The 20587-nt window shown below is 34.0% G+C and overlaps 1 protein-coding gene across 7 annotated transcripts in view; it reads left to right on the forward strand.

Annotated features, from left to right (window-relative positions):
- The window catches only part of LOC129757882 (dnaJ homolog subfamily C member 5 homolog), a 32983-nt gene that overhangs the window by 4716 nt on the left and 7680 nt on the right, over positions 1-20587 (forward strand). For 6 of the 7 annotated variants that reach the window (XR_008739837.1, XR_008739841.1, XR_008739840.1 and 3 more), the window contains exons 2-5: positions 7903-8041; positions 8106-8258; positions 8333-8464; positions 9731-9805. Coding sequence is in view for 1 of the 7 variants with exons in the window: in XM_055755257.1 (XP_055611232.1) it covers positions 7903-8041; positions 8106-8258; positions 8333-8464; positions 9731-9805 (499 nt within the window). In the remaining 6 variants the exon portion in view is untranslated. The remainder of the gene's footprint in view (positions 1-7902; positions 8042-8105; positions 8259-8332; positions 8465-9730; positions 9806-20587) is intronic. The other variant, XR_008739842.1, reaches the window with a different exon arrangement.

Genomic DNA, 20587 nt, shown 5'->3' on the forward strand with positions numbered 1-20587 from the left:
AAACTAAAATTTAATTTATTAAAATCGGTTCATTAAAAAAGAAATACAGCTAAGCAAAGCCAAAATTGGATGTCGTTTTTTAAAGTAAGACTTTTTTCAAGCGGAAGATACTAAATGGCGGTCAAAACATTCATTGCATCCCAACTGTCTAAACATCGTCGGATAGATGTACACTCTTGACAAGTCCAAACATCAATTAAACATTCAAATACAGAAAAGCTGCCACAAGTTAGGAGTATTTTAAAAATATATTTTTTTAATTTTTTTTTTCTTTCTGAACCAGTTTCCTCAAAGCTTGTAATACATATAGCCTTAATTTTGAAATGTTGAGTAGCTTGAATAAATAACCTACACAATGAATATCATAAATATCATAAATATCATAAAAATCGGATAACATTTACGGCCGGGGGAACGTCATCAAACTGCAATTTCCCAGAAACGGATGTTTTGCGAACAGCTTTGGAAGGTTAATATTTTGCTCATTTATGCCATTTGTGATATTTTTGCCATTTTTGAATTTTCATCTTTTTTGTCAATTTAGCTATTTTTGATATTGATTGTTTGGTCGTTTTTCCATTTGTGTCATTTTGATAATTTTTTCATTTTTTTTCATTCAAATATTTCAAAATTTTCCATGTTTTCTACTCGCCATGCGATGATTTATCCATTTTATGATTGAATTTTTTAATGCCTCAGAAATATAAACATTGTTTTATGAGATTTGCGGAGCGAGAGTTGCAATGGCAATTTCCAAACATTTTATCAAATCACCGGTTTTCTGAAAAACAACCTAGTTCCAGAAAAACAAATTTTCGGTAAAATTTTTTTCTTCTTTTTTTTAGCCGACAGATAAAAAAATTTCATAACAATTTTTAAGAACCAACCATATATATTTGAATCGGTTTAACAACCCCATACATAACTCCAAAAATGTTCAAAAACAGCATTGAAATTGATTTACATACGCACAAACGATAGAAAAACTAACTGAAGAAAATAATTCATACCACATTCAATACCCAGGCATACACAGGCAGACACATTCAATTTCAGTTCAGCCAGCCACTGTGAGTACAAAACTCGGTACGAACCCGAAGCGAACCAGAGTACGAACATCGGGGAGCGCACTCGGGTACAAAAAATGTGCTCGAGTTTAGGTTCGAACTAAACCCAAGTACAAGCTTGTGTGCAAGTTCAGAGAAAACTTGCGCCTGGATTTCCGCACTCAAGTTGAACTCGGTACATGTTTTCGTGAAGACTGCTAGGGAGTATTCTCACGTCAGAACAATTCTGTATCGAATTCTGAATACTGCGAATGCTCCAACATTACTGTTTCGAGAAACGTACAAACGTATTTTTCAACCCAGCTAATAACTTCATTTGTTTACATTTGGCACATTCGCCCTTATCAAAATTCACTACCGAGTTCATATCAGATATCTTACGTCGTTCACCATTCTCATCCGATATCTACCAATTCTATCTCCTAAGGCTGAGAAACCCAAAAGTTCTAAGAGAAAATCCACAACGAAAATGTAAAACGATCTTCGAGTATATCCTCTCCAAATATTTATCATCACATCGAAAACAACGGGATATTCAGGAGAGGAACACGAGAGCTGATCCTTATTGTGACCTTTGTCCTGGAATAAATGATGATTTGGAGCACTTCATATTCGGCTGTGGCGACACCAGGTTAATATGAAATTACCAGAGGCATTTATTCTCTAGCGTCGATAGAAGGACCTTCAGTCTTCGAAAAATGGATGGGATAATTCCCAAATTTCATAATGGAAAGTTTTTCGATTAGTTGAAAAAAAGAACAGCTCAAACGACTCAGTAATAAAGGTAGTTTATATTGAAAAAAAAAAGAAAAAGAAATGGAAGCATAATCCGATGATTGCTACTGAGGAAGTTGATTCGGAAACTTTTAATACTTTGTTAAAACGCGGTATATTTAATATTGGTTGGGAACGTTGCAAAAATTTTGAAGACCTTTATGTTTTGCCTTGTTATAAGTGTTGGAATTATGTTCATAAAGTTGTTGTAAGTGCGGCGAAGGTCACGATACAACCGAATGCAGTATACAATTTGAAAAGTGTATAAATTGTGTTAATTTTAATAGCAAAATGAAGTAAGGTTTGCAGAAGCAAGCTGATATTTGCCACTCTGCACGGAGTTAGGTTATGATTGCGAAATATATAAAAGAAAAGCCTCTAAAGGGTAATACGGTCAAAATTTGGTCAAGGGAAAACGCATGTAAATCGGTGAAATCGTTTATTTAAAAAATCAAATTAAATTTCTTTTTCAAGTTTAATTAGTATAAAATTCAGGAAAAATATTCAGTTAGGCTTCCACTTTTCCAAATCCGAATTGCCGAGCCTTACGCTTAACCCCTGCCATCAGATTTTGTACAGCCACCTTGTCTTCTTCGCCGCAGAAAGCCAGTTTGCCTTGAACTGCTGCTCGTCCTTAGCAGTTTCTTTGGTCTTCTTTAGGTTCCGCTTGACAATAGCTCAATATTTCTCAATTGGGCTGAGCTCTGGCGTGTTGGGAGGGTTCTTGTCCTTGGGAACCACCTGCACGTTGTTGGCGGCGTATCACTCCATGGCCTTTTTACCGTATTGACAAGATGCCAAATCCGGAAAAAACAGTACGGAACAACCGTGTTTCTTCAGGAAAGGCAGCAGACGTTTATTCAAACACTCTTTCACGTAAATTTCTTGGTTGACAGTCCCGGATGCTATGAAAATGCTGCTTTTTAAGCCACAGGTACAGATGGCTTGCCAAACTAGATATTTCTTCGCGAACTTTGACAGTTTCATGTGCTTGAAAATATCAGCTACCTTTCCCCTTCCTGCGTACACTCGGAGTATTTGAGCGACGAGTGTTAAGAACCATCTTTGGCGGCGTACAGGAGAACGGAGTGTGGAGGCGAAGGATGAACCACGAGCTCGCGCAACTCTACGGCGAACCCGGTATCCAGAAGGTGGTGAAAGCTGGCCGGATACGCTGGGCGGGACATGTTGCGAGAATGCCGGACGACTGTCCTGCAAAACAGGTGTTCGCTACGAATCCGGTAGGAACAAGACGAGCGGGGGCGCAACGAGCGAAGTGGTTAGACCAAGTGGAGCGTGATCTGGCGAACGTGGGGTGCCCGAGAAATTGGAGAACGGTTGCTATGAACCGAGTGAATTTTAGGAATAATGTTCGTCAAGTTATGTCGTAAGACGGAATACTATGTAAATAAAAAATAGAAATCCCCTTCCTTTTGCCGTATAAAACTCCTGTCCTGGAAGCTGCTTGAAGTCGGCTTTGGCGTAGGTTTTGTCGTCCATTACCACGCAGTCAAACTTCGTCAGCATCGTCGTGTACAGCCTCCATTATCGCGCTTTGGCCGTCGTATTTTGTTTATCATCGCGATTTGGAGTCACTCCCTTCTTGTAAGTCGATAGTCCGGCTCGTTTTTTGGCTCGATGCACGGTTGTAGACGATACACCCAGCTTATTTGCGGCATCTCGGAGAGAGAGGTTAGGGTTTCGCTTGAAACTACCGGCAACTCTCTTCGTCGTCTCAGCGGCATCCGGTTTTCGATTTCCCCCCGATCCAGACTTCCTGGCTGTCGACAAACGTTCCCCAAACACTTTAACCCTCATCCGCATTAGATTTCATTACCCTAATCAGCACTTGTGGTGTCAATTTGACACCACAAGCTCAAATCGTTATAACTTTTGGCGTGTTAGACCGATTTAAACAAAACTTACATCAAAAGAAACCTTGTAATGTCAGTGAAATATGTTTAGAACATTATATATAGCTAAAGTTACTAGTTTTCTCGTTATTCAGCATGAAAGAAAAAAAATCCGAAAAAACATGCCTCACGAAAACTGCTGTAGTTCATATGTTACACGTTCAAAAAAATATTTGCCTTATGCATATGAAAGCTGAAGTTAATGCCTACATCATGAAGAAATATTTTTTTTAATTTTTTTTAATGAAATGGGCTGATATGAATAAAGCTCTAGTAATTGCTTTTGCTATTTTCGAGCAGTTTTGTTAGTCAATTTCTTCGAATGGCATGCATATTTTTAATCCGGAGCAGGTTGAAAGTAAATGTTTTACTCAGCTTTTTCATATCTAGCTGAGCAAATGCTTTCAAATGTTGCCATTCAAAAGTTCGAGCAAAGTAAAAGCTATCGAAGCAATTGCTATTTTTTTATTCATACCACCTATGGTCACAAAAAGTTAAAAAAAGTGGTCTAAAAAACCTACTTTTCATTCGATTGCTAGTAAATACTGTTTGAGCGATGGTAAAGTTTTGAAAAAATATGACTACAAAATGTATTGAAATTCCAACATTTTGCTGTCTTTAGATTTTTGATGCAACAAAAATTGAATTTACTGGAATTTTTCAAAGTTCACTACTTTGCGCGATTTTTTTACAAATTGAAATTTCATCTGTTTTTGTGATCCACCGTCAGGTTGTACCCGGATTATCAGTGCTTTTACTTTGTTTGGACCAACCAAGAGTATATTCATTGGAAAGCACATTTAATCTACATTCTAGTGAGGTGCTGCAATTCACGCTGTGAGATTTCACAAAAATATGAAAATTATAAACATAAAATCATTCCTGAATTTCTAGAACTACAAGCACCTCGTCCAGCAAAACGTGTTTGTTTGCTCTCCGAGTAGGTACGGTGGGTGGTGATTCGGGCAGAGAGCGAAGCCGACAGACGAAATAATGATGCGTGTCGTGACAGGCAAACGAGAACTACTATCAATAGAAAATTTCCAACCAAGAAACGTACGACACGTATCATTATTTCGTCTGTCGGCTTCGCTCTCTGCCCGAATCACCACCCACCTTACCTACTCGGAGAGCAAACAAACACGTTTTGCTGGACGAGGTGCTTGTAGTTCTAGAAATTCAGGAATGATTTTATGTTTATAATTTTCATATTTTTGTGAAATCTCACAGCGTGAATTGCAGCACCTCACTAGAATGTAGATTAAATGTGCTTTCCAATGAATATACTCTTGGTTGGTCCAAACAAAGTAAAAGCACTGATAATCCGGGTACAACCTGACGGTGGACCACAAAAACAGATGAAATTTCAATTTGTAAAAAAATCGCGCAAAGTAGTGAACTTTGAAAAATTCCAGTAAATTCAATTTTTGTTGCATCAAAAATCTAAAGACAGCAAAATGTTGGAATTTCAATACATTTTGTAGTCATATTTTTTTCAAAACTCTACCATCGCTCAAACAGTATTTACTAGCAATCGAATGAAAAGTAGGTTTTTTAGACCACTTTTTTGAACTTTTTGTGACCATTTCATTAAAAAAAATTTAAAAAAATATTTCTTGTCTTCATGATGTAGGCATTAACTTCAGCTTTCATATGCATAAGGCAAATATTTTTTTGGACGTGTAACATATGAACTACAACAGTTTTCGTGAGGCATGTTTTTTCAGATTTTTTTTCTTTCATGCTGAATAACGAGAAAACTTGTAACTTTAGCTGTATATAATGTTCTAAACATATTTTACTGACATTACAAGGTTTCTATTGGTATAAGTTTTATATGAAGTTCACAATAATTCAAACGACTTAAATAGATTTTACTTTTGTGGTGTCAAAATGACACCAAAAGTCGGAAAAGGGAGTTTTTTTGTCCAGGCTTCCAGGGTTCGTCCATAAAAAAAGTAAAGATGCAATATTGAAGAACTTTTGAATTCATTTAGGGTCCCCGAAGAAATTTTTGTATTTTGAAGCTTCTGAAAAAAGTTAGCCTTCAAACTTGCAATGGTGTCAAAATGACATCCTAATGCGGATGAGGGTTAATTACATTTGTAACGGTTTATTTGGCAACTTTTAGCGATTTTGACAGCTTTGCGTGCGAGAAGCTCGAATTTTCGCGATGCGCGAGCAAAATTTTGATACGCTGCTCTTCTTCCTTGGACGGCATTTTGACAACTGAAGAGTGAATTTCAAAATCAAAATAGGAGCAACATTCTACACACACACACACACACACACCTTCAAAATGAGGGGTGTTCAGGTTTTTTAAATGCAAAATTGAAATAAATACGTCAAATTGATATTGACCAAATTTTGACCGTATCACCCTTTACTAGAAAACTTTTTATTAAACAGTTCGCTGCGATGATTTTGTTATATTATAGAAACACCATAAACAGATCGTAATGTAAATAGTTACAAATTTTACTTATTTACTATGTAAACTTAGACAATAAAATCATATAAAAAACTATATTATGAACATTGGGGTAGCAATAGATGTATGGGAAGGATTTCATAATCGAATTAAATTCGGAAAATCGAAATTTTAACTTTGATGCAAAATGACTTAGAAATGCATGAAACGACGAGATCTTGAAACAATTAGCCAAAAATTACGGTAATGGGACTGGCCGTTCCAAGAAAGTCAATTTTAAGCCAAAATTTTTTTTAAGTTAACACCAAATGCATTTCTAAGTCATTTAGCATCAAAATTAAAATTTCGACTTTCTGAGTTCCTTTGGGTCTCCACTCTGATAATTTTTGAAATTTCAAAGTTGATTTTTGAAAAAAAAAATCGAGATAATACCAGATTTTGATGTTTTAAGCATTTATGAGTCATTTTGCATCAAAATTAAAATTATGTTTTTCCAATTTTGTTTGGTCATCCCTTTGGTCATTTTTGAGGGTAAAAAACCGACACTCTGAGCGCTTTGGGGCACCCCTGAATCAAGTCCGATTGAACTGAAATTTTGTACAGGTCAGTTTCTGGACCAATCTACAAAATGTCTATGGTCGGTTTTAAAAATTCGACATGACCCATTTGGCTGCCACCCCAACATTGATTACGATAAATTGAGAAAAGAAACAAACAAGTGCTTTCCATTTTAGAAACACTCTGGTTTCAACACTCGTTTTTAATTGACCACTTCACCAAGCAGTGTCACAGCAGTGTCACAGCAGGAACGGATTATTGATTTCCCTGACACAGGCTTTTCTCATCTCGGAGGACCAGAGTAACTGTGTCGTCCTTCAAGTCCTTTCATATTGCTTGCCTTTCTCTATACGTGCTTAAACCTACTTTCACTACCAACAAAAGCAGCTGCCTTTGGATGGTTTCTTTGCATTTGCGTTTGAAAATTTTTCGATTGTACTGTGACGGATCTTCGCGTTGTCCACTGCTCCTAACAGCAAGGTACAAATACAAAATGTTTAATGGAAGTGCCTTTCTTTTTTTTATTTCTGATTCTCGTGTTCTTCATTCTCTCTGGCGAGAGCTGATAAGAAGCCTTACAAGTTACTTGCGCGACATGTCTAATTATTTGTGTCACGCATTAGGCATGGGACTGGGGGTTAATTCCAGCTCGCAACTTTGACGGTGCCCGAAATATGTAGAAGGAGCACCTTATCATTGTTACTTTGAAATTTAGATTATGACTCGTTTCGATTCGACAGCACCTTGAAAAATAATTTTTGTTTTGTTTTCAGTCGATCTGTCCGTGTAATATTTATATTTAGATTTTTTTTATATCATGATATGAATCATTTGAATGAAATCTGGCTCATTTGATACTTCAATTTTTTCATCCAGAGTTAATGCATTGTCTATTAACAGGCGTGGAGAATATAAATTCAGGCGCTTTCTGTCAAAAAAAAATGAAGGATGGGGAGTAAAAGCTTCACAACGACAAAATGACGATTTCATTTTCTTAAAAAAGTACTGTAAATGGTAATCTGATCCGTTACTAATAGGTTTGAAATTAGAAATATAAAAACATTTACAAAATTAGAAACAAATAAGTCCAGTACAACAGTTCAAAATTTCTTATTTTTTTTTTGAAGAAAGCTAATCAATTTTTCAATACTTTTTTCAGCACATCGGGGGATACGCTGTACCAGACGCTGGGCATCCAGAAGACGGCAACCGGGGATGAAATCAAAAAGACATACCGAAAGCTAGCCCTTAAGTATCATCCAGACAAAAACCCAGACAATCCAGACGCAGCCGAAAAGGTATTCTATAAAACAGTTGATGTTAAAAATGTTTTTGCTCACCACCTATTTTTTAATATTTTAGTTCAAAGAAGTGAACCGAGCGCATGCCATTCTCAGTGATATCAGCAAACGGAATATCTACGACAACTACGGCTCCCTGGGACTCTACATCGCCGAACAGTTCGGCGAGGAAAATGTCAACGCGTACTTCATGGTCACATCGCCGACATGCAAGGTAAAGTGTTCGGACAAGCCCTACAAAAAGGAACAATTTCCACTGAATTTATTTCTTCCCGCGACCCTCTGTAGGCAATCTTCCTGGTGTGCGCCATCGTGACCGGGTGCTACTGTTGCTGTTGTTGCTGCTGCTGTTGCAACTTCTGCTGTGGTAAATTCAAACCACCTTCGCCCGAGAACACCAGCGATTACCATCATTTACACGTAAGTAACCGTTTGGTTTGATATTGTTAGACGAGTTTCGTTCCGTTAGGTTTAGTTTTTTGTAACTGGTGGAAGAAAAGCGTTATAGATAAGAAAACTGATGTAAATCGATGTCATTTTGGGACAGTCGTCGGCGTGTGTGTTTCCCGTTAACTTGAGAGTGACCATAAGACATGCACCACACTTGAAGGCCAAAACGGCATGTTTTTCTTAACGCAATTTCAATCATATGCAGCGAGCTTTTTTTAGGCAGTTAGTTTACAACAAACTCGGCTCGGGGAAGTTATATGAGAGCCTTTGAGATGTGCCATAAGCGTGTGCGTGTGTATATATAATTTGTTTATTCCTTTTTGTTTATTGCGTGACCAACTTTTTACAATCCTTTTGGACGCAGTTATTTCTTCTGTTTCTGATATTTGGCATATAAAATCTTCCTGGTTTGGTCGGAAAATTGCATTATATTTTCAAACAACGAACTGATTCCGAAGGGAGCTTTCAAATCATTCTTCTTAGGATTTTCTGTATTATATCAGTAATTCGGCGTCATTCTTTTGCGGTATAAGTTTGAAATAAACTAAATAATTTAAAAATACTCTATGAAAAAAAAAATACGTATAAGGAGTTTAGTTACCTACTTTCCTTAAAAACTTGAACGGGTTCAACAAGCATTCAGAACAAGAATTCTTATTTAATTCTTCTTTTAAATGCATCAAATCATACTAATACCGCGTTAGAATAGGTGTACATTACTCATCTCGTCAATTTTTGTCTCCTACCTGTAACCAGTATTCAAAATTCTTTTGATCAAAATTTCCGTATAAATGCACGCGCAATTTTTTTTTAAATTTTTATTCACCCTGTTGTATTTTGGATTTGTTCCGCGTCACAACCCAAAGCTAACGTCATTCACTGATCCTTTCATCTATCTTCATCCAAAAACCCTACACGCACATCATTTAGCACCGTTTTCATAGGAAGAAAAAAACGCATAGTAGTAACCACATTACTAATTATCCGCCTCCACATTGTGTCTACAAAAAATTTGCGTCCTCGTCGTCGTCGTCGCCGGCACCCGTCGTCGTCCGTCCGCTCATTTTATTTGTCGTTTGTTGTTTTCTATCACTCGATTTTTTTTTCTGCATTTCTTTCTTTCACATATAAATCTTCTTTTGGGGGCGCAAAAATACATGCATGTCTAACATGCCGGAAATACGAAACTCTCACGACAAACAAACAAAAAATACTGTATGCCCTTCCGTCCTGCAGAGGGACGCCGCCGGTGCCAGTAGTAGCCACAACGCAGGTGAAGGAGCAGTAGTAACCGAACAGCCCACGCGAAAAGTATGTATTGGTTTTTATGTTTCTCCTTTTGTACATTATTGTTATGATTTCCGTTTTTTCATCCATCGTATTATTGCATCCATTACATTTATCGACATCCTTAGTTATTTTTCATTTAATTTAACAGTAAACTTTTAGTTAATTTTCTCAAACTTGGTGTTAATTTACCTTTTTTCTTACTTTCATCGATGGATTACATCATCATTTCCTGTAGAATAGAGAACACAGTAGATTCCCTACTAATCCATGCACGCCGCACATTCATCCATTACAGATAATGTTTAATATATTCATACATCATTTTTGTTAGGGTTATACTATTGATTCCATTTTATACCACAAATAACTATTAAAAGAGTTATATAAACCGAGTAAAAACAAACGGGGAGGCTCTATAAAATTGAAACCATACAACCGAACTCTGAACATGAGAGATATTTTTTCAAATACTCGAGTGATTTCTAAATTATTAAAAAAGTTGTGAAAGAATGACTTTTTTCAAATTATTTCACATATTGGTGTTATATAGTAATTTTAATTTTACTTTTTATTTATCAAGTATCAGTCAAAAAATATACTAACAATCAACGAAACAATTACAAAATTTTTTGTACTAGATGACCCCTTATTGAATTGGCTTTGAATGTCTACAAATTTCCACCGAAAGTTTTTTTCTTAGATCGTATTTTAATGGCCCCGTTTCTTGAAGTCACGTTACGTATCAAATTTTTTAAACAATTTAAAATTCAAATTTCAGTCAAGAAACGTGAGTTTGAATGTGTTTCACGTTCCAATCCAAGCTCATCTCCGAGCTGATATTTCTTGTTTGGAACGCTTTCAGGAGTTGAGAATTAGGGGTGAAATTTTTCGTGTCAAATCACGTGACTCGCAGAAACGAACCGATTAAGGTTTAACACGTGTTTTATTGATTTAAGCTCACCTCTAAAAATGTATTGAGTCTTAAACGGTTGATCAAAATCAAAATTACCCTTTTTTCAAAGGTTTTGAACATGGTTTTTGAGTAAAATGGAAGATTTTCTTTTTTTTCACGTTCGTAGTAAAACAAATTTGTGATGGCCAATTACATCAGGTTCTACGTCAACATTTCTGATATTTTCTCATTTAGTTTTGATAGTTGAGAAATACTTTTAAAAATGAAGAAATGAATCCAACTGAGCTGTGTAAGTTGAAATTTCAGAGAATATACTAGATGAAAATTGATGTTGAAAAACATGCGAAAAAAATTCGCCTTGTCTGCTGTGCTACAAATGTCCAAATAAGAGTCTACTACCGTAATTTTTTTTTTTTTTGTTTCGATTATACTACCGTAAAATGAAATGATGATAATAGAAATGAACAACGAAAATGGTGGTGATCACATCCTACATAAATAACACAGATTACGCCAACTAGCATTAGGGAGTTTTATTATGGTTTTATTATGGCATCATTTTGTGCAGCTCGTTTTATGACGGTTATTATAGTCATGAAAAATGCTTATTCTTATTTCAACCATTTGTTTTCAGATAGTTTTGGTAACGCTAATAAGGAAACACTAAATATACTAAAGTTATGAATGCTCTGTTAGAACTACAATGAAACACAAACTTAGAAGTTTGCTTCAAGCTTTCTTTTACATGTTTTATAACAGCACTCAGTGGTTGATTATCAAACCGCCATAAAAGTAAGTGACAGTTCTCGATCAAGATGTCAAAACAGGACACGCTAAGGTTAGATTGCACATATTTGAATTGGAATTCCCATTTTTTTTACATTTTCGATGTGTTATGTGTGTTGGTTTTGAGCTAAAATAAAAAATTTATACCTTTATTAATCTTTGAAAAAGCTTGTGATATATTTAGCTCAGTTAGCAAGTCAGTTGCTTCCTGAACCGATGCCCGTGAGTTCGAGCCCAAGAGTAAACATCGAACACAGTTGTACCGGATAAATTTTTCAATAACTGTCCGCCAACTGCAACGTTGATAAAGTTGCGAATGCCACAAAGATGGTAAAACGACTATAATCGAAACAAAAAAAAACTGGAAGTGGTATGAATATCTGAGCATTGAGTGGAAGAGCTCAGGAGGACTAAACAAGTAGAAGTCGAGTTTCGTTGTCCGTCGCCATCTTGAATTCGAAGATGGCAGCTACCACTCAACTTTAAAATACTGTAAATGATTCTAAATCGCATAAAATGCTTACGATATGGGCATTAGATGACGTCGGAAAGAAAAAACTGGACTTTCTCTAGTTTAGCCCTTTACCCAATACTCGTTTTGTGGGGGTTTCATGCGATTTTTTGTCATTTACAACATTTTAAAGCAAGCAGAAGGCGCCATGTTAGATTTCAATATGGAAATACAACTTCAACTCATGGTAACATTCTACTGGACATTCACAACCAATCCTTATTTATTTCATTTAAAAAGTCTGTCCTCATTTACTGTACTAATCATTAACAATTCAGAAATGAGGAACTCATCCTAAGCGTGTAATTGGTTGGCTTGCGAGAAAAACGTCAAATTTTAGCTTTTTGTATGGGTCGCATAAAATCGTTAAAAACTTATAAGCCATTTATCTGACCGTAATAAAGCTATAAGTAATTGAATTGACTAACGCCATGTTGGTTGCAAAATCGAAGGATGCAAAATGACGCCCTGTTGATTCATAATGTCAAGTATTTGAAAATAAAAGCTTTGATAACCAAAATTTCAAAGAATAATGATTTTATCGAAGATTAAAAAATGTGTCATGATGACGTTTCTAGGATATTTGGCCAGATTTTAGCTTTATTATAGTTCTGTTGATGTATAGAATGCACTTCAGCTTTTTATGAAGATATAGTCCAAACGAATTTTTGTTGACCATAATATAGCTAAAATTTTTCCTTGGGATGGGAGAACAATTCCCTTCATTCCGATGGAGTTCGACATTCAATTAGTTTAACTTTCATACGCCAGGTAGTCTCCTGTAGTAGAATGTTAATACAGAGGTTCCGGAGAGGCGCAAGATGTGGATTCAAGTCCTTTCGGGAGACAAGGCGAAATTTTTTTGCATGTTTTTCAAACATAAATTTTCATCTAATCCTTTCCCTGAAATTTCAACTTACACAGGTCCAAAATTCCAACGTTTTTCACTACAAAAGTTTCGCTGACAGAATGTTTGAGCCAAGACTAATTTCTGGGTCACAGTTTAAAAATACTTTTCAAGCTTTGATATTTTTGTATAGCAAGATAAAAAATGTTGTTACTCGAGGCTATAAAACGAGCACCAGAACATCGAGGAACTATTTCTCGAATGTAGAATCCTCATAAAAATAATTAAAATATTTCTCCCGTTACGTTAGCATTGGGTTCTTTTCCTAATGTGTTGTTTAGCAGATGTATGAACAAATTGATTCGATTAAAACTCGGCATGGAATCATCTCAAGATGAAAATTTGTCTTCAATGTTTAAATGAACACTACTATCAAAAACGAAATTGAAATAATGTTCTTATCAAATTCGCACCAAATTAATTTTAAGTCAAATTCTCTCTCTGCTGAATTTTGAAGTTATGTCGAAAACGCACAGAGTTAGCATGAATTTTTGTTTTAAATAATTTTTACTAAATACCAACTATTAAGTTTTCCAGGAATCTTAAAATTTCAAATATTGTAAGGAAGTTTGGAAAATAATTTAAAAAAAAAAACAGGAAAGAGTATTTAACATTGGAACAGGTTGATCATATTGATGTTTAATTAAAAAAGAATCGAGAAATATCTAAATAATTCATTGTTTGATATTTCCTTTCCAAAAGTTCGAGTAAAATAGAAAATGTTTTGAATTTACCAAATTTCTAGAGGGTAAGTAAAGACATTTCTCAAATTTACCAAGCTACTAGAGAGTAAATTAAGAAATTTCATTAATTTAAGGTCCCTAAACTTAAAATATAGATTATCATTGTAATATCAAATACTTTGGTATGAAATCACGTTTTGAGAGCTTATTGACCGAACTAAGTATTTTTAAACTTTTTTTTGACATAAAAAATTATAATTTTTTTTTACCGAGAAACCCGGGAAAACTAAAGAATTTCAAAACAAAAATTCGCTAAAAATGCTGACTTTGTTTTCTCGTTTTTAGTAAATTTGTGAACCACATACCTTGCTCAACAGTTGCATTTCAACAAGATTTCCATTTCAGTATCATCCCAACCCTTTTAAAAACTTCAACATATTCCATCGGGCTTGTGATATAGCTCAGTTGGCAAGTCTGTTGTCTCCTGAGCCGATGTCCGCGAGTTCGAGCCCAAGAGCAAACATCGAACACAGTTGTACCGGATAAGTTTTTCAATAACGATCCGCCAACTGCACCGTTGATAAAGTCGTGAATGCCATAAAGATGGTAAAACGACTATAATCGAAACAAAAAAAAACATATTCCATCCCAGAAAACGTTTATCCGAAACTTCATCTTTGGATCTAACTGTCCAAATCAATATTGAAATGTTTTGAGTCAGAATTTGTTTATCATTTCAATGCAGGTGGAAATTTTAGAATTGGTCGGTTTTGGATAAAATCGTTCTTGAACAACTGATAAACTAATAAACAAACAAGAAAACTAAACGCTTGTTTTAATCGATTTATCATCCTTCATGGAATCTAGAAAACAGAACTTGCTTAGATGTTCTTGTTACAGAGTTGTATCTGTAATCTGTATCTGTAAAATACGACAATTTTAAGAAATTTGAAAAGATATGATTTCAACTTTTTCGGACATCATTCGTGAAAGTTTCGGAGTATTCGATGTTGTAGATTTTACCTTATTTAGACTGCGATACGATTTGACTTATGGTTTTAAAAATATTAAAAATTCTATTTTGTTTGAAGTTTCGTAAAAATCTCGCCGAAATTCCCGTTTTTTTGCGGATTTGGGAAAAATCATCTAAAAAACTTAAATATTTTTTTTAGTATTCAAAATCACTCGTGGTTTTCAAGGAAGTTGATTATTGAGTTTGAACCTTTATTTTATAAATATTTGTGATATTCCACAGTCTCGCCAAAAAGTGTAAAATTCATTTAATTAATATTTACCTATTTTCAAAAGTTATCTCGAAAACAAGAGCTGATAGAAACAAAATAAATGCATATTTGAAATCAGAGCCCTTGAATTATTCAAAATCATAACTTAATAACTTCACTAAATGCTGCGATTCAATGAAGTATAGCATGTTAACATGTCTAAAAATTTGATAATTAGCTCGACTGTTTAGATGGTTTCTCTGCTTTTCTGAAAGAAATTTACCTATCTCTTTTTGGTCTACCCTTACCCGTAGATGTTTCTGCCAACTTTCTTTTCAAAGCAATATATTGAATCCATAGTATAGCATACAAGACTGAATCGATTTGGAGTCATTTTTGAATATCTCAAACCCTAGGGTCAAAATGTTCGTTTTGATTCAAAACTCATCCATGAATTTTTGCAGAATTTTTAAGTAACGTTTACATTAGTAAATTTGAACTTTTAGGTTTGTATGGGAAAATTAAATATTTTGTTCGGAAAATCACCATCGATTTTGTTTCTCTTATGAAACCGAGCCTGCTAATGGTTTTTGTGCCAAGTTTCAAATTCTTTGAAGGAAATTTTCCGCTGAACAACTTTGTCGAAGTCCGTACCCTCGTATCCTATTAGGTAAAAAAGGTATTAGGGTGATTTGCCAATCGTTGTCCCCTAACCCATTGTTGCACAGCATGACTTAAATTGTCAATATTTCAGCTGTTTTTCGACTTTTCCTCAAAAATAATACTGAATCATGTAGTTCGGAATGTTTTTGATGAAATGAGGCTTTTGTGATATTTTCTGCTGCTAAGTGTGTATCTTACGACAGTTTTATTTTTTCTGGTTTTTTTCGCGCGGTTTTTGTGCCAATTGTTAACAAAAACCTTAACATTCCTTCTACGGCAAATAAGGTTTTACGTCAGAAATAAACATTTTTCGTATCAGTTTTCTATACGGAACGTTTGTTGGACAATTTTAACACCATGATTTCGAAAAAAATTTATGATCCATACTTAACCAGAAAATATGTTGGATCGTGCAACAATTGGTCCGCTCAATCTCCTCCTGCCCCATTGTTGTACAAAATTCCGCTGCAAAATTTGTTTAGAAATTTCAAATTTATAAACTCGTATACCTCCAATAACTTTGTTTGGTTGTTTTTACAGCTAAAAATAGCAATAAAAATTTTGGAAGCGATTGATTAAGTCCTGATTTATAACAACGTGTTTTGAATAAGTAAGGAGGCTTGTACGGAAAAATCCAAATTTTCATTCAAAAACCATCAGAGATGTACAAAAAAAAAACATAATTTTGTATTTTTAAAATAGTTCTTGTTTCTTGCAATACATTGCATGTGAACAAAAACTAAACCTAACTTGTACCCCAGAAATGATATTGGTTGTCATACAAAAAATTCAAAATAGGTTAATATTTTTTTAATTTTAGTGTTATGACAGCTTATTTGAAAGTTGGTTAACCGGATGAAAATAAGAATCACATTATACTGCTTTGCATAGCCAATAAGTGTGATGATTCAAAACTTTCGCGAAAACATGTCATGAAATTATTGAAAGCTTCAGAAAGCAAATCCTGCAATTTTACAATACTTTTCAATGGATTGCGATTTTTTATTTCGAAATGGTTATAACTTTGTTCATGAAATACTTTGCTTCTTCTCATGCTGGCAAACAATTATTCTTAAGAATGGGCAAAATCAATAATTTAAATCAAAATTCATTTCAAACTTATTTGAATTTACTGTATATGCGAAAAGTTCTTCTTGCATACAAATTGTCATACAAAATTGAAGACGTTCTTTTCAAACTTATTTGAATTTACTGTATATGCGAAAAGTTCTTCTTGCATACAAATTGTCATACAAAATTGAAGACGTTCATTGACTACATGCAACTAAAACAACTCGAATTGTCTATTGATATGACATTTTTTGCACTCAATCTGATTTTTAATAAATAATTCAATAATTCAAATAATTCAACATTTCAATAATTCAACAATTTATATATCCATAAGTTTATTTTTTACTACCATCAAATCTTAAAATTAAATTTTTGAAATTATTAAACTCGTTGAAAAAAACTTATGTATGTATGAAAGTCGGGAAATTTGCATTGTCTGAAAAGTGTCAAAGTCAACTCAACTGCATTGGCTTTGAGAGACTACTTTTTCATCAGATTTATTTTGAAATCCTTTATCCCGACCATTTACTCAACATTTTATGTAAAGAGTCTAAAAGCTGTTCTGAAAAAATCTGTTTCTTTAATTTCGTGACGACAAATCTAAAAGAATTTATTCCATGTCAACAGCGATCCCCTTGATATTGTTAGTAATATTGTCAGAATATTGTACAGGAGGAAAACTTTGATCCAAAACGGTTTTTCAGCCGGAAAAAACTTGGGAAGCATTTCTATGTGATGTGATTGTTTCCTGAAGATTGATGAAATGCTGTAGAGGTTACATTAATTACAAATAAACCCACTTATATGAAAAAGATATTTTAATCAATTAACTTTTCGAAAAAAAAAATTTTATACAAAATTGTATATCATGAGCATAAATTTGTCAAACGATCTGAAATTTTGGGCGTGGTGGTGTCCATTTTCAAGTTTTAAATTGAGATTCATTATGTAAAAATCGATCGACTTCCAAGTAAATCCTAAAACATTTGTTTTATAAAATCGCATCTTCTTCATAGGGGTAAAAGGGGGCAAACAGATCACGTTCTCTAATCTTTTCACCAGTTTAAAGACCACTTTAAAATTGAGCATTAAATTCCTTTCAGTTCATTCTATGGGATTTTAAAGACATAAAATTTTATGTGGGTAGAACATATAAAGAAAAAGGCTCAACACTGGGCAAATTAGGTTAAATAACACTCCACTCAAATGGCTTCGGGTAAATTGAGAGGTGGATTTGAGATTCTGAGAAAACTTCACGTGTGATAAATTCTATTCCAGACACTCTAACCGGCGGCTTTGTGTTTTTTAGGCCGAAGTGGAATTGGAAAGTGCATTGGACGGTTTATACGGAATAACACCAACTTTTGGTCAACCGAAGAAGTATTCAGCGTCGAACAACATGCTTCAAAAATTCTTGCCAGTGTTCTTTCCAGACGACAAAAAACGATCAGATAAAATATTGAAACCGTAAGAAACAGCGTTAGAGTTATTTCATAAAGATTAAAAAACTTTTACAAAAAAAAAAATGATATTGTTGATGCTGGCTCAGAGCCTGGGAAGAAAGTTTGGCCCAGGAATGTACCAAACCTTTTTTTATTATCCACATACTTTAGAAACTTTCGTATTCATCCTTACGAAGTCACAAGCCACTCGAGACCGACACTTGAAGATCGCTCACCTGTCACTGCTATCATTTTTTTCGACTTCATCTATCAAACTCACTCCTTTTGAATCTCGAATCAGTTTTCATACTCATAAATTTTTTGTTTTTTAATGTTTTTTTTTCTCCCATAGCCGGAAGAAAGGGTTTAAACTAAAAAGTACCACCAGAAAAAAAAAATTAAATGAGCATAAAATGAAGAAAAAAAAGTATTAAATGGACCTCCCTTTCGAGGATAGAGGTTCAACTTTAACCGTTTACTGCTCATTGGTGAAAGCATTCAAGAACCAAAACAAACTAATCCACCAATTGTAGTCCATAAGACCAGAACGCAGTTTTCCGTTACCAAACCGGGAAGATCGTAGTAGCAAATTGAAACGGGAACCAACTATCAATCGATAACATTAGCTGCAAATGGTGTCTCCTTAGAAAAAAACATAAAACAAACGAAAAACATAACGTTACCACAATAAAGCAATATTCTTTACTACTAAACCCTTGTTCATTGAATTGAGTTGAGTTGAGTAATTTAAGTATGAAAGGGTTTAACACTAGTCGAAGGGAAGTATTTTTCTTTCTTATTTAACTGTGACTAATGCTTGTAGTGCTAGTTTTGTGTGTTTTGTTTGCTTAAAAAAATTAAGCCAACTAATGGTGAAGTGCTTGTTCCTATGTGTTCTGGTGAGAAAGTGACTGAAAAATGTTTTTTTCGGAACATTTTTTAAGTTGATAGCAGCTTGCTTTTTTTTTATAATAACAGACTCTTCATTATTTAGGCTCAAATTAATTCGGCAAATTTAAGTCTTGTTGTTTGTGTACCACTAACAGCTTTGAGTAGTTTTATGTTTCTGGAAGAATAAAAATTAAAGATTCGAAAATTATAAATTGTAAAAAATATCGTTAAACTTTGAAACAATAAAATTTAAATTGGACTTCGGAATTCAAATTTCGGATTGGGATTAAGAATCCAAAGTATAACCATATTGGAAATTCGTGGTATCAAATTTAGTATAAAATTTCATGTTCAGAATTCAGATTAAAAATTTAAAATTCAGAATCAAGATAAAGAATACAAATTTAAAATTGAGACTAAGAATCTTTCAGAATTCAGATTCAAGAATCAGGTTTAAAGGAAATTTTGATTCAAAGTTTAGATTCAGCATTCATATGCTGAGTTCCAGATCAGAACTCAGATCTTCTCTTTTTTACGACTTTAATTACAGTCAGTAATTTTTTTACATTTTCCAAATAAAACAGTTTTTTTTCTGTTTTCTTAAACTTTTTCTACAATGTAACCTTTCCTGATGGAATCATTTTCAATAGGAATTCAAATTCCGAACTCAGATTCAGAAAATAGACTCATGAAGAAATCACTAACCGTTAGTTATGTTTGTCAGCTAATTTATCGGCCTTATCGATGAAAATTGATGTTCTTTTTAGTAAGAACATTTCAAGATTATGAAATTTTATAGACGAATAGTAAGTTAGTAGAAATGTAAAATAATGAAAGTGAGCGAGTAGAAATTCTATAAAGAAGTATTATCATCACATACCAAATATTTTTCAGTTTTCTATTCCTGAATTCAGATTCAACATTCAGAATAACCTTCCAAAGCTGTTCGCAAAATATCCGTTACGAGGAAATATGACCTGTACCTGTTGTTTATGGTATCAAATTCATTACGTAGGTAATTTGTTCTAGTTTCTCAATATTTCAAAATTAATTTTACCTAATTTTTTCTACCAGGTTATCAGAAAAAGGTTTTGTATGAAAAAAGTTAAAAAAAAAACCATTTTATGTTTAAAAAGTTTATAATTTCTGAAGCTTTGCCCTGTTCATTTGCTTTATTGATAGGTATTTGGAATTGGCAAGAGTATATCTGTCCGACGATGTTTAAATGTATGGGGTCCAATGAATGTTTTGGCAGTTATCCCGGATCTTCCTGTAGAAAATAGAATCTTACTAAAAAAAAAACATACAACACAGCAATTTTATGCTGGTTTTTGTCCTGCTGGCTTTTTAGCAGTATTGATTGATCAGCAAAATGAATTGCTGGAAAAATCAGCAATGCCTGCCAGCTTTTCTATAAAACAATTAATTTTATTCAACAATATAAAATACAATTTAATCTACAAAAACAAAACGAAAGTTCTTCCTCCATTTTCGAGCGGCTTGTCCGTTCGAGATAAAATATTTATAAAGTCTGAAAAACAAGAAAATATTTTTCATTTTTTTTTGTTAAGTTTATAGCAAAACGATCACGATCGAAACGAAAGAAAAAATCACTTTTTTTTTTCAATACCTAAAGTTTACTTTCGAAAATAACGAAGTTCGAAATCTGACACCTTGCTTGATTGCTGATTTTTTAGCAATAATGATCAA

This window comes from Uranotaenia lowii, chromosome 3 (assembly GCF_029784155.1).
Source record: "Uranotaenia lowii strain MFRU-FL chromosome 3, ASM2978415v1, whole genome shotgun sequence".
Classification (NCBI taxonomy): Eukaryota; Metazoa; Arthropoda; class Insecta; order Diptera; family Culicidae; genus Uranotaenia; species Uranotaenia lowii.